Genomic DNA, 24,640 nt, shown 5'->3' with positions numbered 1-24,640 from the left:
GAGAGACTTACTTAACCACTGAGACAAGGAAACTGCCCTCGTGTCAAGCAGCTAATGTCTTGTCACTTGCCAAACATTCCTGCTACAGATTCATGTTCTGAAATCTTCATGAACCAACTAGACTAACAAACTGTGTGGTCTGGATTAAATAATATCTGCCGAAAAAGAAAGAAGTGAAGTTAGCCAGAAGGCCAGATGGCAGCTGTATTTTCTGCAGAACTCCATTTGGAAAGTAAGCTTTATGTAATTTTTGGTCATTTCTTCCCATCTTAGGAGACTGTTTTCAGAATAAGTCACACAGGTTTCAAAAAATGAACTGCATGGACATAGACACATCATATAACCTGTCCACAGGATTATAGCTATTTGACAAAAAAGCTTGGTTTCTTTTCCTTCCAGCATTGTTATCTGTTCTATCCTCTATCCTTTTTTATTATTCAGCTGTCTGAATTACCCCAGAGTAAACTCCATAGCTTAGAATAATGTGGAGTTCACATATAGGAATAAACGTGGCAGAAAAGGTCATGAACTTTTTACTAGTCTTCACTTTGTGGTTGACTGGATTGTTCAGTTGTGTGTGGGAAGCCAGTTGTTGTCAACTACATACACACAAACATGATGTTTCATTTTTCTTCAAGGCCAAGTGCCATTTCTCAATTGCATCTTCCAGCAAACTTAGTAAGTAGTACCTTGGACTCATGAAAATTTAGTCCGTGTTCCATGTTTCAGCATTTTACTTTGAAGTTACAGGGTGAGCCTCAAGCATTTAAATAGGAACAGAGAAACATCAATTCACACTGGGAGGGGCGCCCGGGTGGCTCAGTCGGTTGAGCGTCCGACTTCGGCTCAGGTCGTGATCTCACGGTTTGTGAGTTCGAGCCCCGCGTCGGGCTCTGTGCTGACAGGTCAGAGCCTGGAGCCTGCTTCTGCTTCTGTGTCTCCCTCTCTCTCTGCCCCTACCCCACTCGCATTCTGTCTCTGTCAAAAATAAATAAACATTAAAAAAATTTTTTTAATTCACACTGGGATTACTTACCATAGCAAATCAAGATAGAGGAAAATTTCCAGAAATCAAGTAAGATTGTTCATTTTCCAAATGGTGGGATCATCTCTAGACATATTTGGTTTCTTCTCTTTCTTCCTTCACATCTTATTGGTTATGAAGGTTTGATCATATTCTTTCTAATTGACTATTTGTTTCATACTTTCTTTTCCCTTATCTCCTTCATCACTCTAGCCAGACTCTCATGGTCTCATTCTAGACTCTTCAGAGCTGCTCTAACCAAATGCAAATATTGTTCCATCTGATATGCCTCCTAACCCCAGTCTGATCTTCATAAAAGATAAAATGTGATGATGTTTACATCTTTAAAGCATCCAGAAGTTCCATATTTTGTTCTTACAGGGAATCAGATGCTGATATATCTGCCTAGATTTCATGGCCCAGAGCCACCTTCTCACTTCTCTCTCTCTTCCAATAACCAACTTCATTTCCTGCTCCTTCACATTATGTGGTTCTGAAGCCAGTGTCTGATGAAAGCCAACCTCTATCCCATTTCTGTGATGTCTGGTCTTGGAATAAAGTGTTCCAAGATAAGTCTCACTTGGAATATCCTTCCCTTTTTCCTTCTAGATCAATAAACATCCATTCATCCACTTTCTCCTTCCAAGTCAGTTCAACACATTCTTCCTGAGGATGCACCATTAAATAGAAAATGTTGTCCTTACTACGCATGGTGAGGAGTGCAAGGCTGTGTGAAACAGGGTCCCTGCTGTGCTGCCTGAATCTGTCTGGACTGCTCCAGACCTCCAGATTCTTCTTCTCCAGACTTGTATAGTACTTCAAGTCTAGACCGGTGGGCTACAGAGTGGACTGCTCAAAATAATCCACTGGTGTGCAGGAAGAAAGTACTGGAACTTAACATTTACATTTTGTCACCTCATTTCAAATTTCTATTTTAGAGTATTTTTATAAAGTATATATTAGTACAAAGGTACATGGTTAACGTTTACAAATAAATAGTATACACATATTAGATGTCCATGTGCAAGCATTTTTACTAATGGAGTGAATGATCGAAAAATATAGATTGTTGCCTGGGTGGCTTATTCGGTTAAGCATCCAACCTCTTAATTCCAGCTGAGGTCATGATCTCACTGTCATGAGATCGAGCCCCACATTGGGCTACATACTGGGCATGGAGCCTGCTTAAGATTCTCTCTCTCTCTCTCTCTCTCTCTCTCTCTCTCTCTCAAAAAAAAAAAAAAAATTGAGCCTCAAATTCAGAACTTTCTTTGGGGTTTTAGGAGGTCGGCAAACTGGCCCACCCAGGTCCATTTATTCTCTCATTCAAAAACTATTTGCTAATCCCCTAGAGTGTGTCAAGCAGTATGGAGAGAGAGAAGTCAGGTAAGAGGAGATCAAAATGTGTGCATTATTTCTGATAGATGCTCACTGGAAAATGTAGCTTTATATCAGGGCCAGGATGGTTTGCTAATACTTTACCCCTGCAGTAAGCAGACCCAGTCACAGGCAAAGTGGGCAATTACAGCACAGTTTCTACCTCCCTCCTTCCTAGCCCGGGGCAGGGCCTTTGACCAAAGCTTTTACTGCATGACCAAGAGCAGCTAAGAAGTCATCCTCTTTGTATGCAGGCAGAAAGATCCTAACAGAGGGGAGAGAGGGAAGGAGTTGAGTGGGATATGCTCAGTTTATTCTTTCAAATGCACTTACGAGATAAGCCACTTCTTCACAAGGGAGGGAAAGTAGGTAACAGGTGGAGAGAGATCACGGTGTTTCTCTAATATAGGAGTCCCTCCTGATAAATACACCACTGTTTTTTTGGCTTTTATCACCTCTTAATAAATAAGATTTTTCTCTTGTTTCAAATGTATCTCCCTAAAAAGGAGCACTCTTTTCACTGAAAGTACAAGCAAAACACATAAAACCTGTTGACAGGATTTTGAATTGAGTGTTTGAAGGCCTAAGATGTATCTGGACTGAGGCCTAGAACCTGATGCCATTTTATGGCCCTTCCCCAGAGTTCTCGATCTGATTTCCCAACCCTGCATTAGAACAGAATGCGTGTGTGTGTGTGTGTGTGTGTGTGTGTGTGTGTGTGTTTGAAAAGAATGGCGTGGCTGTCAGTCTTATCTGGATATATTGTAAAACTCTTTTCCTAGCTCTCCCTCCCTATTCCCCACCATACACGCACACACACACACTCACATGCACACGCATGTGCATATGGTTCCCTAACATTAAATTTTGCAGTTTGGAGCACATAGTGGGATGAAAGACCCACTATGATGGTGGTGGTGATGAAAGGTGAAGGCATGTGGTCTGGGAAACAAAGCAAAGAGAAACAAAAGCTCATTGCTTCTCATTGTTTGTAAGCAGAAGGTAATTTAATGTTATTCTAGAAAGAGAGAGGAAGGGAGAAGGGGAGAGATGCATTGAAAGCACACCCCATCTTGGAGTGAGGGACTTCGTTAAGGTCCATTCTAGTCCATCCTCGCTCCTCCTGCCTGTGCTCACAGGGCAAAACTCTAACATGACATTCTGGAAAATTAAAATCTACCCAGTTTTTAAATACTTACAGAGAAAGACTTTACAGCCTCCCCTCAATAACTAATTCAAATGATTAAACATAAGCTCGGATAGCACTTTTCTCCAAACTGTCAACACATTCTTGCTTCAGTTTAAAATGGTTTCCTTTCCATAGTGGAAGAGACAGTTCATCACCATCTTCTGTGTGATATAGCAATATTAAGTTGACCACTAGATTTACAACTGAGCAAGTCAATCCAGTGCCATCATATACTTCTTTTTGTTTGCTTTGAATCTTCTGTGTGGTGCCTCTCTGTATCCTCTTCAGTTTTTCACACCCTGATTTAGTTGTGGAAACTAAACAAAAGAATTATATGGTGGTTTCTGTGTGTTTCTGTGTGTGTATCCCAAGTAGCCAGCTTGAAACAAATACAGTGCTAATTTACAGCTTCTTACCTGTGCATTTTGATTTCTTTGGGGTATTCGGACATTAATACATAGTTCTTTAAGATACAGAAATCTTAATCCAAAAATGTGAATCCTGGAAATTTTAGGAAGGTCAGTGAAGGAAATTTTTGAGTAAATATTAGTTAGGATTTTCTGCTGTGGTAAAAGCAAAACAACAGTGGCTTCAAAATGTACAAATCAATTTGTCCCTGTTTAAGTGTTCCTCAGCATGCAGACTGACATAGAGGCTCTACGTTGAAGGGACTAGTCTTCTTATCTCGTTGCTCTGTCATCCTGTCTTTATGGCTTCCATTTCAAGATATCGTCACCCTTTAGCTGTCAAGAGGGGGCGAGAGGGAGAGGAAACCGCATCTCTCGTTTTAAGGGGACAACCAAGAAGTTGTGCATTTCCCTTCCATTCACATCCAACTGGCCAGAACGAAGCTGCATGAGCATACTGACTGAGCTGCAAGGGAGGCTGGAAAATACTCCGGGCCCTCATGTGCCCAGGTAGGACTTCACAGTTCTAGTACTAAAGAGAGAAGGAGAGAATGGATAATGGGGATAACAGCCCTGCCCCTGGCTTTGTAGATAGAGCCAGCCTGAGAAGCATGCTTTGACCATGAATTCGGTGAGGGGACTCTTAAGTGGTGTAGAAAATACCTAAGGATGTGAAGAAGGAGAGAATCTTGCTCTGCCATAGAATAGCCCAGTCTACTGGGTAAGATCGGCATTGTAACCTAGTGGATCTCAGGCTTGGCATTCAGTAATAAAGGTACACCTCTCCTGCTACTAGGAGTGAAGTTGAAACTTACTTAACTCCGAGAATATTCTTTGGCTTCTGTACAACCTAATTAAAATAGTTTATCTAGGGGCAACTGGGTGGCTCAGTCAGTTGAGCATCCGACTTGGGCTCAGGTCATGATCTCACAGTTCATGAGTTCAAGACCTGCATCGGGCTCACTGCTGTCAGCGCAGAGCCTGCTTTGGATCCTCTGTCTCCCTCTCTGTCTCTACCCCTGCCCTCCATGCGCTCTCTCTGTCAGAAAAATAAATTTAATAAATAGATTATCTAAGTGAAGTTTCCAAACTAACTAGGTTCGGCATAAAACCAAGATCACAGCTTTGCTCGGTTCCTCTCTTTTCAGGACACAGAAACCACACTGCTCTATTGCCCCTTGATCTAGGTCATCCTATTAGTTTAAGGTATTACTACATTTCCATGAAAGAGTCAGTAACATATATTTGAGCACTGTAATGAAAAAAAAATAAAACTTTTTAAATGATAGTAAATGAAAATTTTAACTTAAAAAAATTGTACTACCCCATTGTAAGATCTGCATCACTTTACGAATGTCCTAGGAAAATAACCATAAAAAGACATTTTGCTGATTACAATGCTATACATACTCCATCTGGGACTTGCAAGTCATATTTGTTTACTCGATTAGCCAGGCGCTTTTTCCTGTTAGTGTCCACATTCATCTTTTTCAAATGTAACCCTGGTTTTCATCTCAGCCTGATAAGACCAACCTGGATTTTGACAGTCACACTGATTTTTATCTATTTAAACTGCTAGAAGCAAAATCTGATTTTGTTCCTGGCTTTTGTTATTGAGAAAAGTAATAAAAACCAAGCCAGAATTAGATCAGGGACATCCATTATTTTAACCAGGAACACAAAATAAATATATAGCTTTACCCAAGTATTGGATTAATTTAAGTATATGGGGATATTAAAAATTGCATTCAAAATATGTTTCTCAGCTGATTATTTATTTGATGTACACATTTAACATTTCTATCGTCTCTTGTAGAAATAATAATATAATAATAATGAAAACTCTCATGTGTTGAGTTTTCAGTATGCACTTGCCCTGCACAAATTTTTCTGTGCTCGGTGCTTAAGCCTTGAATCCATTCCATTCAAACTACATGGCTGCTGACACAGCAGAGGAAGAAAAGCCAAGGAGCTTTGGGTGGAAGATAAACAGCAGTTCTAGCTCAGTATTAATACTCCCGGGTGAATAGATTGTGCATTCTCAACAGGTGCTACATTACCCCCAAGAGGGTGAAAACTGGCTCCTGAGGCGTGAAAGAATCAGATATTATGGCTGAAGTCAGAGCGTGGGGGGGGAATTGTGACAGTGCAAGAACGATCAGAGAGATGCCACAATGCTGGCTTTGAAGATGAAGGGGTACAGGAGCTAAACCATGGAGATGAGCCATAGAATCTGGAAAAGGTAAGGAAGCAGATCCTCCTCTGGAACTTCCAGAGAGGAATGCAGCCTGGTGACACCTTGATTTTAGCCCAGTGAGATCCATGTTGGATTTCTGACCTACAGAACTGTAAAGATAATAAATGAATTTGTGTTCCTTAAAGCCCCTAACTTTGTGCTAGTTTATTATAGCAGCAATAACAAACTAGTACACCAGTTTCCTCACTGTTCAAGAGATGGATAGAATGATCTATGTCACAGGTTTCTTGTAAGCATTAAATAAAATAATCCATGAGAAGTACTTAGCATCAGGAGCATAGGGACATCCTGGCCTTGCCAGTATTCAGATGAGCAAGGTTTGCATTCTGAGTGTACTTTTCCCATGTTGATGTTGCTGATAGATTTCTTTCTTTATGTCAGTGACAACAGTCAAGTTTTATGCTGGCCCTGTCACTTTAAAAGGATTTTGTAGATTTCTCCTCCGATCCATGATAATATTGATTGTATATTTCAATTGTGGGAAATTCCATTTGCTAACTTCCGTGTACAACCAGCTCTTAGGTCCTTCCCTCAAAGCTGTTCTCCTCCTGTGTCTTCCCTCTCTTCTGCCCTGTCTGAAGTAATACCTGAAGCTTTGGTGGGGTCTATGAAGAGGTAGAAGAGGAAATTCCCAGCAGTGGTAGAGAGGAGAGAAGGGCCAGCTACCAAGCACCCCAGTAAGGGAGGGGAGTGCCATGTGGGACTTCCATTCCAGGAAGAGGCATTCCAAGTTAGAGCCTGGCTGGGCTGGGAAGGATGAACTCGGGTGTATTGTTTTCTTTTTTTTAACTTTAAGAAAGTGTGTGTGTGTGTGTGTGTGTGTGTGTGTGTGTGTGTATGTGTGTGTGTGTTTGTGTGTGTTTATTCTTACTTTTTTAACAACTAAGAAAATCCCTGCTGAAAATGAGAATCTTCACAATGTAACATTCACTGACTTGCTTCATTAAGTGAGTTGGGTAGAGCCTAGTGTAAATGAAGTGAAGTCCACAGGTTTTTCTCTATCTTTGTCGAGTCAATTATTTTCACAGAGAACAGCTTTTGCATTATTACAAGAAAAGAAACTAACAGTATTGTATTCTTAATACCCAGTGTAAAAACTCTGTGTGTTTATATATGTTATCTTTTAACTCACAGCATTGCTATGAAATAGATATTACTACTCTCATTTCCTGCTGAGGAAGAGGGAGTGTCCTCACAATATCATTATGGAGTAGATAAGTAGATATAATTAGCCCCATTTATAGCTAGGTGCTCAGGGGCCCAGGGACGGTGGCATCTGTACTGGTTTGGCTGCAATAGCAGTGTGACTCTTGACTGGGACTGCTGCTAGCCTGTTGCCTATGCAGGACCTTTTGGTTGAGGCCATATTTTAAACCTTGGTTTTTAGTCTTCAAGGTCCATAAATTGGACTTTTTCTGTGAGCTCAGAGATGCTCAGACTCTACAGTGCACTAACAAAGTTTTAATAAGAATGATGGATCAGGGACACCTGGGTGGCTCAGTCAGTTCAGCATCTGACTCTTGGTTTCAGCTCAGGTCATGATCTCACGGTTCATGAGTTTGAGCCCTGCATCAGGCTCAGTACTGGTGGTGCAGAGCCTGCTTGGGATCCTCTCTCTCTCCCTGTCTGTCTCTCTGTCTCTCTGCCCCTCCCCTGCTCTCTCTCTCTGTCTCTCTCTGTCTCTCTCAAAATAAATAAACTTTAAAAAAAAAAAGAATGATATATCAACCTTTATTATTGGGGCATTTATTTCTATCTAAGGATCAGGACATCCCCTTTCCAATATCAGGGGCTCATAGACTTCTCTTGCCCTCCACACCAGTCTGATCCCCACACTACCCTAGCATTCTTTCTGAAATGTACACCTGGCCATTTCACTCCCATGCTTGTGACCCTTCAGGGACTACTTGCTACCCTCAAGATAAAGTTGAGGCTCCATAACCTGATTCACAGACCTCTTTCTCTCTAGGTTCATCTTTTTTCTCTTCATTTGGTTCTAGGGATACTGAACACCCTGTCAGGCCTGAATGTCTTTTGCATCTGGGTTTTGGTGTATTTTAATCCCTCAGCTGAGATCACGTTCTTCCCTTTTGTTCCCTCCTCACTGCACCCCATTCATTTGGATAATTCAGGGCCCAACTTAGATCTAACACCCAGCTTGAAGGTTTCCTTGACCCTCCTGATCTTATTTGCCCCCCAAGTCAAAGTGCTCTAATAAAACCTTGTACATCCTCTATAATAGCATGTGTTGACTTGTGTCTTGTTTATTTGTCTGGTAACCTTCATCAGAATCAAAGTTCTCTGAGGCCAGAGTTTGTATTCCGCTCACTGTTTTTCTCCCTAGGTACTTGGTACAAGTCCGTGTATATAGGACGTTTTTGATAAAATGTTCTTGAATATATAAAGAACAGAAAACCTATATTCAAGTCCTGGCCCTGCCACTTTCTAGTTGTGTGACTTCTGACAAGTTCCTTATACACTTAGGGTCTCAGTTTCCAAATTTATAAAAAGAGAAATTTCACTGAGATGTTACAAAGTTCTCTTCAAACATGAACATACTGGGATTCTAATGCAACTCATTAGCTATCCAGAAACCATAAATCCACAATCAAAGTTTACAAATGACAAGTTGGGAGATTTCCATGGACTTAATTTCTTGAACATGGATTGATTATTTCATTCCATTCACTTATATACATTAATAGTCAATAGATTCATACCTGTTCTTATGTTGATATTTTTGTTCTTGACCCAAGGGTTTATTTTCTGAAGGATACTCTCTTCATCTTACACTGATTGATACAAACGAAAAGAGCCTCATAAGCCTGAGAAAATAACAAAGTCTGTGTATGTCTACTCTCTTATTCTTATGTCCATCTGTTTTTGGGAGTTAATGAAACTTTTTGCTGTACTAAGAATTTCAAGTGAAGGTAATTAAAAAAAAAAACTACTAGGTGAGAACAGTAGTTCCAAATAAGAAAAAAATCTGCAATTTTTACTGATTATTCACGGACTTGAGTTGGTAATAGATATAATACCATATATAACTGTGTGAAATATTTGAAATAAAAGGAAAAAAGAGAACCACTAACATCTGTTGTAAAATTGTTAATGGCAAATGTAAACCATTGTAGTAACTCACACATGGTGTCTGTTAGGTTAACTTCCTGGTGAAGGAATCCATGTCAAACTACCAGATTGTATTTGTGCTTATATACTTTGGAGGTTGCTTTCTCCTACATTCCTAGCACTAATTATCATAGGAACCAGAATCTTAGTATATCTCAGATACTTCTTGCTAGTAAATTAAACATGTTTAGATATTTCATTTGTATATGTAATAATCTAAAGTAGTCATTTACTAAGAATTTCTATTGGTATAATTACTTTTTCCTAAAATTTCCTCTATATTTCCTGTAATTGTGAATAACTCAAACTTGAAAACAGACTTAAAATTTTTCAAAGTTAGTTCCTAAACCTATTGCAAAGTCTTGATCAATATTATTGAAATGATACACCTACTGCGATAAAACATCAGTACTCTAAGTAAACTCACTACAAATGATTTTTATTTTCTGCTTTTAATTGAAAGTTTTCTTGCCCGATGCCAAATTCCTTTTATCTTTGGACAAAACTGTATTTGGCCTAGCTTATGGGCTAATTAGCATTAGGGTCTTTTCCCCTCTGTCTCCATTATTTTTATGCATTATTGCTTACTTAGCAATCCATGGTGATCTCTGACCTCCTGACTCAGCAGAGCCCATTTCCAGGTCAGGTGGCCATGACCTCATGTAGACAGAGCAGTTTATTAGCAACACACCAAGAAAGCACCAAAGACAAATGGATTTGTTGTTCCTTTACTGACAAGTTACTCTGAGCTCAATTCACAGCCAGTGAAAATGACCTGATTCAAATATTTGGTATAGAAACCTTGATGAAAAAATGTATACTTTTCAGGAAGATAAGAATATATCTTCATTTCATATGGAAAATAAATTGGCATTTATTGGGAACACAGTTTTTGCATTTTGATTACAAATTGCTTAAATTACTTTGTAAAAAGTAGATCAAAGAAATTAAGAAAATAATGTTCATGTTTACATGCCTGAGTGTTGAAAGTGAATTCTAATTTTTAGGCTGCATGTGGGGTATACGGATATATAAATTAAAGTTCAAACCCTAAAAGTTACTGGTCATGTTAATGACCAACTAAATTATACTAGAGATTTGACTATATTCTGTTAGCATGTTAGTTATTCCCATCATTAAGATCAATGATTCTTAATGGCAGTTAAGATGCAGTTCATAAACAATGTAGTGCTTTCTCTCGTAGCTCTGATTTTTAAAAATTACTTAATTTGAGGGGCGCCTGGGTGGCTCAGTCGGTTAAGCAGCCGACTTCAGCTCAGGTCACGATCTCGCAGTCCGTGAGTTCGAGCCCCGCGTCGGGCTCTGGGCTGATGGCTCAGAGCCTGGAGCCTGTTTCCGATTCTGTGTCTCCCTCTCTCTCTGCCCCTCCCCCCTTCATGCTCTGTCTCTCTCTGTCTCAAAAATAAATAAAACGTTAAAAAAATTTAAAAAAATAAAAATTACTTAATTTGATATTTCAATAGCATCACAAGAAAATAAGAATGTTTTCCTCATCAAAAGATTGAGAAACCTGCTTTAATTAATCTGCACTTAAGAAAAAGTTAGTAAACGGCACAGTTTTTGACAGAGACAAAACAAGGAAAATGAGTTGTTCCTAGGGAGCAGGAATCCAGATGTTTTAGGATAGACAGAAAGGTGGGTATCTAAAAATCCAAGAGAGGACACACTTGGCGAAGTTAAAAGGAGGAAGGAAAAAATAGTGTCCAGAACAGTTTCTTGCATGTAGTATGCACTCAATAAATCGTTTTCACTGAATGGATGAACTGAAACCACTCAGCCCTATAAGCATGGGTGTAATTTACTTCTGATACAGCATACAAAAGTAACACAAAAATAGTAAATAGGAGTGACGAAAAACTTAAACTATTTGGGCATCTGCTAGAAGTCTTAGTCATGTTTAGGGGCACCTGGGTGGCTCAGTCAGTTAAATGTCTGACTCTTGGTTTCAGCTCAGGTCATGATCTCACGGTTCGTGAGTTTGAGCCCCACATTGGGCTCCATGCTGACAGTGTGGAACCTGCTTGGGATTCTCTCTCTCTCTGTCTCTCTCTGTCTCTGTCTCTCTGTCTCTCTGTCTCTCTCTCTCTCTTTTGCCCCTCCCCTGCTTGTGCTTTCCCTCTCTCTCTCTGTCCCCCCACCCCTCTCTCAAAATAAATAAACTGAAAAAAATAGAAGTCTTATTTGTGTTTAAAGGAAAACAGGGTTTCAGATACCAATTTACCTCATTTTCTTCTCTAAGAGGGTAAAGGAAATGAAAAGAACTGCTATTTTGGATCTGATTTTCACCAAGAGATTGGTTGGTAAAATAGAAGTAGAAGGAAACTTTATTCATTTATTCAATAATATTTGAGTGTCTACTGTGTGCTCAACATTTGGAAAATTGTGACCATGTCATTTTAGCTTTTGTGATAACCAAGGACCAGGTGATGGATATAGCCAGATGCGTACCACAGATTTTAGGAGGGAAATTTCACATTTCAGCGAAGAAATGGCCTGAAACTCTAGACTAAAGGGATGAGAAACTCAATTCTTCAAATGAAATTGGGGCTCTTGCTATGTGCTCTCAGTGTCATGCTAGATCAGGATTGCCTTTTTAGTCACTTCTTTTTTTTTTTTTTTTGAGACAGAGAGGGACAGAGCATGAACGGGGGAGGGTCAGAGAGACAGGGAGACACAGAATCTGAAACAGGCTCCGGGCTCTGAGCTGTCAGCACAGGGCCCGACACGGGGCTCGAACTCACAGACTGTGAGATCATGACCCGAGCTGAAGTCGGCTGCTTAACTGACTGAGCCACCCAGGTGCCCCCAGTCACTTCTATTTGTTGCAAAACTTCAGGCTTCAAGAGGGCAGGAGTGTATCTATCATGTTTATCTTTATATCCTAGTAAATAGGACAGAACATGGTACATAGTTGATAACCAATAAATCTCTCTCTCTCTCTCTCTCTCTCTCTCTCTCTCTGACACACACACACACACACACACACACACACACACACACATTTTATTGTATATATGAGTTAAGCAATAAACAGTAATGAAATTCTTATAATCATGAGTATTTTCCCAAATTATCAAAGCTAATGCACGAGCACACACACACACACACACACACACACACACATTTGTCAAGTCTAATAGTCTACAATGTTTTGAACAATTGCAACTAGAGGTTTGAATGTTCAAAAACAATGAGGAAGAGAGATGGCTATGGCTGCAAAGGGCATGCTCAGATTAACTCAAAATATAAAAGATTATTTAAAGAAGAATGCAAGGACAGGCAAATAACCAAGAACAAATACCAAAGAGAGAGATAATCCCATTAGATTGGTGTCAAGAAGCCTAAAGTCCAGAGTGAGCTGAATTATGTTAAAAAAAACAAAAAACTAAAACAACAAAAGAGACTTAAAAAAGCTTACAAGGAACAATCCTACAAAAAATTAAAGTCATAAAGTAAAGTAGACATAGAACACTGGAATGCTCATGATGTCAAGTGTGTTATTCTCATTTTTGATAATGACATGGTTATAATTTCTGTCAAGAGTGGAATATTATTTTTAGTTGTACTTTTTAGCATAGAATTTTGTTTTACTTTTGGAGAAAAAAGAACAAGAAAAGTACAGGACCTCTGATGGCCAAAACAAAGGACTGTACATCTCTTCTTTTTCTTGGCTTTTAATCAAGGATCATGATTTCCCACCTGATAAGGGTAGAACAAAATGCGGATGAGGGAATTGAGGTCCACCATAGCATTATACCAGATCCTAAGCCCTTCCTCACAGATTGGGGTCTCCTGGCCCAGATTGCAGCTATGGGACTGAGAACATCACATCTGTGACTCTCCCACTCCAGCCAGCCATCTTCAGGGAATGTCAGCAAACAGATAAATCCCCAAATGCCTAGAGATTAGCAAAAAGAGAAAACGTAACATCTCAGCAAAATTTTAGAATTTATTCTGAAAAATTTTGGAATATTCAGAAAAGAAAGTGATAATTATTAGTCACCAGCAAGAAGTCCAGGGGGACTAAATGATACTCCTGGTCAATTAAAGTAATTGGAATGCAAGATGAAAATGTGGTAGTTATGGTAATATAGAAATATGATCCAGCCAGTTTTCACAATATCTCAAGATTTCATTGTGGATTTAATAGAGAAATATAAATGGAATAACAGTACTTAAATGAATTCACAAGTAGGCTTGCATAACCAAATCCAAAGAGTGCTAAAGAATAGGTCCATGTTATCACAGAGAGGGATCTATAGACCTTTACGTCTGTTTTATTCTAGATTTTTCTTTAGCAATGACTTCAATGATGATGAATTTGATAAAAATAATAGAAATAAAAGACACCTCTTAAAAACAGAAAACAAACTGAGGGTTGATGGGGGCGTGGGGGAGGGGGAAAGTGGATGATGGGCATTGAGGAGGGCACTTGTTGGGATGAGCACTGGGTGTTGTATGGAAGCCAATTTAACAATAAATTATATTAAAAAAATAAAAAAATAAAGTATTTAAAAAAATAACAGACACCTATTAGATTCTTAGGTATGAAATACTGTTCAGTTACTCTGCATGCATCAGTTTATTTAATCCTTACAATAATCCAATGCAGTCAATACTTTTATTACCACTTTATATATTTTTTAAAGTTTATTTATTTATTTTGAGAGAGAGGGAGCCCAGGAGGGGGAGGAGCAGAGAGAGAGGGAGAGAGAATCCCAAGCAGGCTCTGCACTGTTAGCACCGAGCCCGATGTGGGGCTTGAACTCAATGAACCACGAGATCATGACCTGAGCTGAAATGAAGAGTCAGATGCTTAACTGACTGAGCCACCCAGGTTCCCCCTTATCTCCACTTTATAAATGAGTAATCTGCAGCACAGACAGTTTAAGTAACTTCCTCAAGGTCACACATTTCTTAGGTGTCAGCACTGAGATTCAAGCCCAGACTGTTTACTTAATGGCATAGTTATATCAATGATATCCTTCAAGCTTGTTAATGACCAAAGTGAAATGTATAGCTGAAGTGGCAAGGTGTAGATTTGGTGTCCAAAAAAATTCTAGTAGACTGTAAAATTGGCTGAATTGATAAGATAAAATTAATTTGAAGTAAATATAACCTCATGCACTTAAGTTCCAAAAAAATCATCTGTAAAAGTAAAGACTGAGGAAATGAGACTTACTAATTGATTGAATGAGCATGTCTTAGGGGTTTCATTAATATAGGCTCATTATGACCAATGTACAGTGTGATGTGATTGTCAATAAAATGCAATCTTAGGTTGCATTAAAAAAATAATAGGGGCACCTGGGTGACTCAGTCGGTTGAGCATCCGACTTCAGCTCAGGTCATGATCTTGCAGTTGATGAGTTCGAGCCCCACATCAGGCTCTGTACTGATGGCTCAGAGCCTGGAGCCTGCCTCGGATTCTGTGTCTCCCTCTCTCTCTCTCCCCCTCCCCTGCTCATGCTCTGTCTCTCTCTGTCTCAAAAATAAATAAACATTAAAAAAATTAAAATAATAATAATAATAAAACCATAGAATCAATATATATACATACTGGTATATAATATTTTGGTACATGATAGATATAACAATGTATATGGTATAGATATCATATATATCAGAGTGAGAATACTCAACACTATGTCACATGAAGAATGAGTGTACTCTCAAAGTTCTAAAGGTCTGACAATACAAAATGTTTTGTCCATAAAATAGTTTAGAGATTTATGAAGTCCTTTCCAAGTCTAACATCCTGTGATTCTGTAAATGATTGTGTACTAGTATAGAGAAAGCATACTTAGGACAAATGTGACACTTGGGGAAGAGTGGTTAGATTTATGGGTTAACTGAAAGCATGACTAGGAAATCATTGCATGGGAAGTTATAGGAAGGCGATTGACTCAGTTTTACCTAAGAATTTACTCACAACTAGCCTCATGCAGAAGAAGCTATGTTAAGAGGCATTGAATCTCCATCAGGGAATTTGTTTGAGAAGATGTTGGATGGCCACTTATTGAGGATATTGGAAAGGAGATTCATTTACAGGTTAGGAAGACAGGAGAACTCTGAATCCCTTATAACTGCAGATTCTGGAAACATGGACAATTACTAGACCTTTCTTTGTGAAATAAGTAGTGAGGGATGGATGGTGAGTGTTGAAGCTGTTCCAGCTTGCAGGACTGTAAGTTGAGACCTGGAGATGCATTCCATGGGAGTCAGGTTGAGTTATGAACCAAATCAAACAAAAAAACTAAGTTACACAGAAGGTATTCATGCCTTTCTGGTGACAATTTTCTTTAGATTTTGCCTTAATGGTAAGTCATATATTGTTTTCCAACAGAGCCGTATTTTGGAAGCATTTCCAGTCTTGTCTGCAAGCAGGCCTTTTCCATGACCATTTTAGACTCCTGGGCACAAAGAGCCCAAAGGGAAGCTATCACTTCTGGGAGCATGCCTAGCAAGTGTCAGCTAGACCTAACTTGGTTTCAGTGTTCATTTCAAGCTTTCAGACAATACGTGACTAAGACAGAATGAAACCATTCTAGATGCTTCATGGGAAACTTAGAGGAAAGACTGAGGAAAGATTACAAAACTAGTTTGTCTCCCCTTTTGGAATCCTGGAGAGATTCTCCAGGGGGAGAATCAAGGGACTCAGAGGTCCCCTATTTTCCTGAATTATAAGTGAATCCCCTCTCCGGCATCCCACTAAGTAGTCAACCAGCCTCTGCTTGAACAAATTCTGTGACAGGAGACACACTACTCTTAAGATTTGTCCTCCCTGAGAAGTGGAGAACAAAAGTTAAAACACAGACAAAACATTGTTCTTCCCATTGATAACTTTTTTGTCCCATTTGACTTTTTTGCCAAGCCAGCTTTACATTTCTGATTCTAATTCTTGTGAATACAAAGATTTCCCAAGTGGAGTGAACCCATTAAATATAGTTTTTAAATTGTTTTCCTTTATTTGCATTGAACCAAAATAATGACAGTAGTCTAATAGAATAAGCACAAGCTTGGGAATCAGTTTCAGAGGTTTTGAGTTCCTGCCTTGCTATTGACTGGTTCTGGGACCTAGGCCTTAACTTCTGTATGCCTACTTCCCCCATCTATGAAATGAAGATAATGATACTTACTTTGCAGGAGCATTGTGAGGACTTGGTGAAATAGACATAAAGGGATAAAATCCAGCCTGGTGCTTGAGGAGTCTATTTTGTTTGCTGTTGTATTCCTCAGCACCTAGGACAGTGCCTGGCAAAAGAAGGTGCTCACTAAGCATTTGTTGAATGAATGAATGAGCTCCTCATATGATAGCTCTTACTAAAGGCATGGCAGTGTTATCAGATATGGGAAGCCTTTGTAAAGCAAGAAGCTGATTGATTATTCAAAGGTTTGAAGAAGGAGAATGCTTTGTCACAGCTAAATTTATTTTCTTCCCATAATGCAGCATAGCTTCAGGATTTTTAAAAACTTAAACTAAAACTCTAAGCATTATTTAGTCTTTGTAGTCTTTCCTCAGTCCTTACCTTATGTTTTCCATGAGATATCTAGAGTGGTCTCATTCTGTCTAGTCATATATTGTTAGAAAGCTTGAAATGAAAAATGAAACCAACTGAAGTCTGGCTGGCAGCCGTTCAGAAATAGATTTTTTTTAAGTAGATTAATTTCCAAAGACATTTTCTCTCTTTAATACTTACTCATATTTTTAAAAGAACCACTTAGTAAAACAAACAAGAGTGTCTTTTCAGCATCTGGTTATCTCTTTTTCAAGACTGAGTTTGGTTAAGTTGGTTATCTCCCAGGATGCAAAACCAGGTAAAAATAAAACCAAATGAAATCTTCAATGTAATTTATGAGTTGCTTTCCTGGAGCGAAATGAAACTCAGCTACATAGCTTTTATTTGTTTTGGCGTGTATATTTAATATTAGTCAGATTAAAGAGTATATTTTTGCAAAACTAAAAGGACAAAGAATTAATTTGCTTCAAGTTGAAATAATTTTTTTTTAAAAGTCAAGTTTCGGGGCGCCTGGGTGGCGCAGTCGGTTAAGCGTCCGACTTCAGCCAGGTCACGATCTCGCGGTCCGTGAGTTCGAGCCCCGCGTCGGGCTCTGGGCTGATGGCTCAGAGCCTGGAGCCTGTTTCCGATTCTGTGTCTCCCTCTCTCTCTGCCCCTCCCCCGTTCATGCTCTGTCTCTCTCTGTCCCAAAAATAAATAAACGTTGAAAAAAAAAAAAATTTAAAAATACTTTAAAAAAAAAAAAAAAAAAAAAAAAAAAAAAGTCAAGTTTCAATTCAGCATTTCAAAAATAATAGAGAAAATTGGGTCTAGTTTCAGAACCCATAACCAAAATGACAGAGGAATGGGTCAGAGAATTGGGGTGGGATGGGGATGAGAAGGAACTCTCCCATTTGCTAAAAGGAAAACAAAACAAGGACATTATCTCTTTGCAGCATTATGAACACAACAAGCATACAGCTGAAACCACACCATATAACACCTTTCACATACTGCTTTCTGTTGTCATCTAATCGCTTACTGCCTGCTAATCTTATCTCTCTTCAGAGCTAATCTTAAAATTATACTGCATTACAATAAGCTGAACACATTGCATCTAGCCAAGATACATAGTGGGCCCCCAATAAATATTTATCAATTGACTTCTCTGCACTATGGAGGTAGGCTTTCTTTCTGGCCTCACATGTGACTTACTTGTTTCTCCCGGAGAGGTTTCAGTTTTGCTTTTCTTCTTACCTAAAAGGCTATTCCCATTAATTGCCACTACTTCCTTAAAGTAGTACCAAAGAGCACCTCGCCTCAGGAGCTCTAATATACCCACCTAAATTAAAGCTGTCTTCCCCTCTAGAAGCCCCTTTAATAAACATGATTAGTCATTTCAGAATGATTTAAGATTCCATTACTGGCATTCTTAGTTCTCTTGGTTCTGACCAAGAGAACCGATGCCCCATAACATGCACTCCTCAAGAATAGGCATCGAGTACCATTTGCCATATTACACACACGTGTGGATGCCCCTCTACATGCAGTGTCCAGCCCATGGGGAACTCACTCAAAGGATATGTTCTGAGGCTGGATGATGAAATTTTTAGCATTATTAAAAAATCAAGGGGCGCCTGGGTGGCGCAGTCGGTTAAGCGTCCGACTTCAGCCAGGTCACGATCTCGCGGTCCGTGAGTTCGAGCCCCGCGTCAGGCTCTGGGCTGATGGCTCAGAGCCTGGAGCCTGTTTCCGATTCTGTGTCTCCCTCTCTCTCTGCCCCTCCCCCGTTCATGATCTGTCTCTCTCTGTCCCAAAAATAAATAAACGTTGAAAAAAAAAATTAAAAAAAAAAAAAATCAAACAACACTAATTGCTTGTCTCTATCAGACTGCCAAGAATGGGTATAAGTGGAATCAAGGCTGTGAGAGATGGATCTTTTTCATCAAACAAGTGATCAAAACCTAATACATTTATACCTGAAAATTGCTTTAAGGTAGATTGGATGACTAACAGAAAGTCTTCCAAAGGGAAATAATGTATTATATTTATTTGAGAGGCCTGTACAATATTTGAACTACTGTACAAAAAACCAGTTTTGATTCAATCTTTATAAAAATGATTTGGAAGAGATTAAGCTACATATTGCTGAGGACTGTAGACCATTGTAAGCATTTGGTGCTTTCCCAACTTCCCCCAATGTGAGTTGAGCTGCAGGGCAGGCTAGAGCTCAGTGCAGGGAGAGATGGTGCGGTGTCTGTCTGCTCCCCTCTTACAGCTTCATGCTGTAAACTAAAGGAGTAAGCAGGCAGGCCATGGGAAAGGGTTACAAAGAGCCCTTACTGTCCACAGCAAAAAAAAAAAAATCTGTATCTATGGGTAGAGTTAACAGGGATATATAAATGGTAAGGGTAGTGGTTCAGTGTATTTAGCATTGGGTTGTAAAGCAACTATTTTTTGTTTTCTCATATTCCATAGAAAGGGTACAATTTCAGTCTTCTCTTTTGGACAGAGTGTATATAGGTTTTGATAGAGGGGAACTAGCAGGCCAGTCTGGTGCCCTGGTTACCCCAAATACAAGACTCTGCATGAAGAAGAGGTAAAATAAGTAACAGACGTTGGGGAAGTCACCTGGTTAAAGAGTTGGGATATATGGGGTTCGATATGGGAAGATGTGGAGGGCTTAAGTGCTCATGATGGGACCTTGGCTGTGAGAATGACCAACACATTGCAGGTTTGGTAATACGAGGGGAGGAGGATTAGGAGTGAATTGGAGTGTGTGTAAAGTGACATGACTAGAACAACATTTGACAAAGCTGGGTTTAATGGTGGCGTTTAAAGTGATAACCCAGTCCTAGGTGTTGAAAACTAGGGAATGAATTAGTAAAGATTCACTGCAACCAAGAAGGGAAAAACAGAATGAGAGGACATTTATTCCTCTTTTTTCCACGTCTTTCCTGAACACTTACTTATCAAAGGCATTCTCCTAGGTATTTTGGAAAAGAGAAAGAAGTGTAATTTATCAGAGATAGGCTTGTTAGAGGGAAGGGATTCTTTTTGTAATTCATTAAATCTATTAATATCTTGTACATTTGAAATGCTTTAAAGGACTTTACTAATTTTCCCATTACAGCATATTTCAGGTGACAGATTTCTATTTTTTATTACAGTTAGAAATTGAAAGAAAATTTACTAAGATAGTAAATATGACCTGTAGAATTTTTAGCATATCATAAAATGGTCAAAATGAGTTTTTATTATCTGTGATTGCATTAGAATAAACCCAAGGGCATTAAAATCATATTAATTCTCTCTTTTTTATACATCTTAATACAATTAACCTGAAATCAGAATGTATAAAAGGAGATTTAGTAATTTTTAAGTTGTTCTCTAATTAGCTCTAAGGCTTTATTTGAACTTTGCTCTTTCTATATTGTAATTGTTTATTGTCCTCTGAAGACAAGTACCTTAGCTATGAATTTGGTCACCAGAGCACTGATCACATCTGGCTATGAAACTGTGACCTGGCATGAGTTTCCAATCCATCCTAGGGGAAGAGGTATTCGTGAAAAAGAACATGAAAAACAAATGACCCTGTGGACATAGCCCTGAGAGTTTGCGTCCTTCTTAGTAATGCTGCATTCGGGCCTTAGCCTGCCACCCACTCCCCTCCAGAGCTTTCCCCATCCTGTAAGGTGGCAGTGTCCGAGATGGAGGTTAGGGAAAGTGTAGACATATAAGGGCAATTTGTCTTTGGAAGGTTGTGTTTCAAGGGCCAGCTCCCTCACTGGCTAGATGCATGACCGTGACCTCTTAAGGCTTAGTTTCTCATCTGTAGAATGAGGATTATAGGAAAGCAACCACACAGGCTATGGAGGAATCTAGTGAGATTATTTCTCCATTTCTATTTATTTTGTGTGTGCCAAGCACTGTTTTAATCACTTTTACAAATATGAACTCGTTTCATCCTCATTGCCACCCAGTGAGGTACTTATTATTATTATCCTCATTTTACCGATGAGGAAACAGAGGCATAGAGACGTGGAGCAATCTGCCCAAATCCCAAAACTAGTAAGAGGCAGAATTGAGTTTCAAACTTGGTAAATTGTAATTATTTGTTTTCTAGCATAAGAAGATAAGGAAGAAGCTGAATAGCAGAAAATAGACAGTTTCCTCTCTGCAATCAGTTAAGGGCCCAAGATGCTATGCACGTCGTAAAAAGCACCATAATTCATGCACATGCCTCTGCCACTCTGCCACAGGGCCAGCTGGGGGTGGGGGTGGGGCTCCCTGGTGACTTTGCCTGTGGGTGGTTACTGACATGGCGGGGACCAAGACAGGCCTGACCCTAAAGAGAAATAGCACCTTTCTGACAACATGTTGAACTTACAGGCTGGGTTTTTAAAAATCAAACCGGCAAACAGAGGTAACATATATAGGACTAACTTGCCTGCAGGCAAAACAGATGTAACAGTTAAGAAAGCCTTGCCCATTCTGCCCTCCAGCCCCCCACCCATGGTTATCCCCACCCTCATACGCCTCACATTAGCTTTTCACTGGTAAAGACTGAATGTTCACCATGAGAACTTCATTCCTCTGAGCAAGAGCATGACCCCTGGTAAAATGTATATACATGTGGACATGGTAGTACATTATTCATTTAGTGCAGAATTAGCCAACAGATGCTTCCAGTTAGGTCTAGAACCAAGAACAGGTTTTATTTATTTATTTTTTTAAGTTTGTTTATTTATTTTGACACAGAGAATCCCAAGCAGGCTCCATGCCGTCAGCCCAGAGCCAGACGTGGGACTCGATCTCAGAAACTGGGAGATCATGACCTGAGCCGAAATCAAGAGTCTGACATTTAACTGACTGAGCCACCCAGGCACCCCTAAAACCAGGAACAGGTTTTAGAAGGGGGAGGGGAGAGAGCAAGCCTCAGGGTATAGTGCCAGGAATGTTTGCTAATTGATTCATATGCTGCACTAGTGTCACAGGAAGATTAGAAGCCTTTAGCAGATGACCATACCCAGAAACTGACCTTTGGAATGATGACTGGAGTCCCAGCCTGTACTGTCTCTTAGCCTCTGGGGCAGTCAGTGTAAAGGTTGCGAGTTCAGTCTTATAGTTACGCCTTCCCTAAGATAAGAAGAATGAAGAACTGGGCATTCACTAACAGGGACCCGAAGGCAAAAGCACTGGCCGGTTTTACAAAAAGGGAACAAGCCGTTTCTCAGAGGGTGAGTCCTTCTGAGCCTCAGGTGGCTGAGGCCACCAGCCTACTGCCGGTTACTCAGCCACACCCAGGATCCGGCTACCTACCCTGTTTCTGACTCCACCTGCGTCACTACTGTGATGACGTACTGGTCATGGTAAAAACGTGTTGATAAAGGTGGGCCAGTTGGGGAACAGGGCTTATCTGCGTGTTGACAAAGCCAGAAACTTGGGCTTTGCGCTGGGAGCTGATTTAGAACACACCAGGAAGCCTTAAAAAGTGAGTTGAGGTTGATTTTGTTGGAAAGTCTCAGGAGTAATTATGTCCAGGAGTTTGGGGGTGGAGGTGGGGTTGGTGTCATTGTGTTAGAGGGGCTGGCTGCTGGTGGGTTCTCTCCTGCTGGATATTGAGGAACTGCCTCAGTTTCCTAGTATTCCTTTCCCACCAAATGCCAGTACATGTAAGGTAGACATCTTCTACTGTCTTTACTCAGTCAGTGCCAGTGCCGTTTCAAGACAGTAGGAAAAACCTTTCTCTGCCCCTCTGAGAAAATCATTAAATGTTTCCTAAAAGAGTTCTGACTTAATGAATCAGGAATATTGTGAGCTCCTTGGAACAGAGGTTTCTGAAACCAGACTCTGCACTGAAAAGATGATGGTTTCTCTACCGGTGTTTATTCCGTGACAAATAAGCCAGCTTCCCGAGTTGGCTTTGAACGTGTAGCCTTTCTTTGCCAAGTTTAGTTAGGACTTCTCTTTGCCATTCTGGAGTTATATTGCAGAACCATAATGCATGTTTTCTTGGGAGATGAATATCTATGTTTTCCTTATAAAGTTGCTATAAAAAGTTTTAAGAAAGTATACAGCCCCTGCTGACTGCAAGCATGCCTCCAGCCCTCCGCTATGCCTGGTCTCTGCCAGGAGACTTGCAGGCTGGGCAGACCACAGTCCTGATTCTGAGCCCTGCCCAGAACCTTAAGCCAGCTCAATTCCAACTCTGATTTCCTGAGTCCACACTCTGATTTCCTTCACCACCTCCTCATCTGGCTCTTGTCTGTGTTTTTGTGTATACATCTGTCTCCATCCAGTAATAGAAGGAATCAGGAGGTCCAAGCTGAGAGCTCAGCTCAGGCACTTATTAGCAGTGTGACTTGAGTAAGTAGCTTACTCTCTGTCACTCCATTTCTTTTTTTTAATAAAATGAGGATAGTATACTCCATAGAGTTATTATGAGAATTAAATGGGTTAATATATGAAAAGTGCTTAGTGCTGTGTCAGGTACACGGTAAGAGTTCAGTAAGTGTTACTTTGTAACCACTGACAGCATTCCGCATAGAGCCAGGTACCACCAAGGTGTTTAGTGAATGTTTGTCAGATAATAAGAAAAGCATTGCCCTCTCTGTAGGGATTGCCCATGGCTAGTTGAAGAACCGGGAGCAAGGGAAGAGAGGGAAAGCGTGTTCTTTTTCAGCATTTGGGGAGTCTGTGTAAGGCACTTGGTGCTGAGGTGTGCGAAGAACTTGCTTGGTTTTTTGTCTATACCCCTCTGGGATTAGAAATTCGTTCAATGGGCAGTAGGGGTATGGGGGGCAAACTAGCGTAATCTGCAGAAAGAGAAACTATTATGGCGTGCTTGGAGAGGATAGAATTTCTTCTTCTGAACCTCATAATGCCAGTCACTTCACCTTTCCAGAGGCTTCTCTGAGGATGGGCATGTTTTAAAGACTTGAGCTGACATCACTGCATCTTGAAACATAATTGAACTGCTGGTACAAGTAGGTACTCGCACCAGGCCCGGGTCACCCATATCTCTATGGAAACACGTGTTTGCTTGAAAGCCCCTCGATCAGAAGCGGAGCCTTCCAGGAGCCAGCGTTGGGTCACTTTTAGAAAAAGGCATTTATTTATATTCTCAAGCTGTCAAAGACCTATGAAATGAAATCATTTCAAATTAAATAGGAAAATCTTGCCACAGCTGAATGCTAATAAAGCCTGCCACACACCCACCCCATGTGCTTGCAGTGCCTGAGATCTGCCGCATTCAGTTTAGCTGCCCTTTGCTCTTTTGCTTCCATTTACACTCTGCTGGCGTGGAGAGGTGGTTTGGCACTTTATGCAAAAATGGTTAATCTTCATTCATACGCCTTTGCCAGTACTAAAATGGAAAAATTCAAAGCTGGGCCGGCCATAAAGTGTGCTTTGTGCTCTTCTCTGCTGGCTCTGGGTGTGCAGCATATACAAGGGCGCACAATTGGGATGACTCTGCCCTCCTACCCCCGCTGTGGGGCTGTTGAGTGAAGACGTTCTCCCATAGAGGTCTGAAACTTGCATCAGCACATCTTGCCCTAGATGCGCTCAAGTGATATTCTAAGTGATTGGAAGCTTTTATCTGCCTCTGGAAGCAGGCCTTTTCAAATAAGTATTGACTGTTAATGACCTGTTTAAATAAAACATTCAATTTTCTTTCTTCCCCCCACAAAGAACTTCGTAGGCAGCGACATTTCTAAACCAAAGGCTAACCCT

At 40.1% G+C, this 24,640-nt stretch overlaps 1 protein-coding gene across 5 annotated transcripts in view; it reads left to right on the top strand.

Annotated features, from left to right (window-relative positions):
• The window catches only part of SPATS2L (spermatogenesis associated serine rich 2 like), a 167,185-nt gene that overhangs the window by 50,522 nt on the left and 92,023 nt on the right, over positions 1-24,640 (top strand). For 2 of the 5 annotated variants that reach the window (XM_047084681.1, XM_047084679.1), the window contains exon 1: positions 4,435-4,507. The exons of 2 other annotated variants lie outside the window; for them this stretch is intronic. In XM_047084681.1, coding sequence (XP_046940637.1) covers positions 4,446-4,507 — 62 coding nt within the window. In that variant the 5' untranslated portion in view covers positions 4,435-4,445. Of the gene's footprint in view, positions 1-4,434; positions 4,508-6,050; positions 6,240-24,640 lie in introns of those variants that run through there. One more of the 5 variants, XM_047084680.1, reaches the window with a different exon arrangement.

Source organism: Lynx rufus, unplaced genomic scaffold (assembly GCF_022079265.1).
Source record: "Lynx rufus isolate CCGP_SWC_20201006 ecotype Redwood Valley unplaced genomic scaffold, mLynRuf1.p SCAF_2, whole genome shotgun sequence".
Lineage (NCBI taxonomy): Eukaryota > Metazoa > Chordata > Mammalia > Carnivora > Felidae > Lynx > Lynx rufus.
The sequence above is the reverse complement of the archived record's forward strand: the minus strand, read 5'-3'. Positions and strand labels throughout refer to the sequence as shown.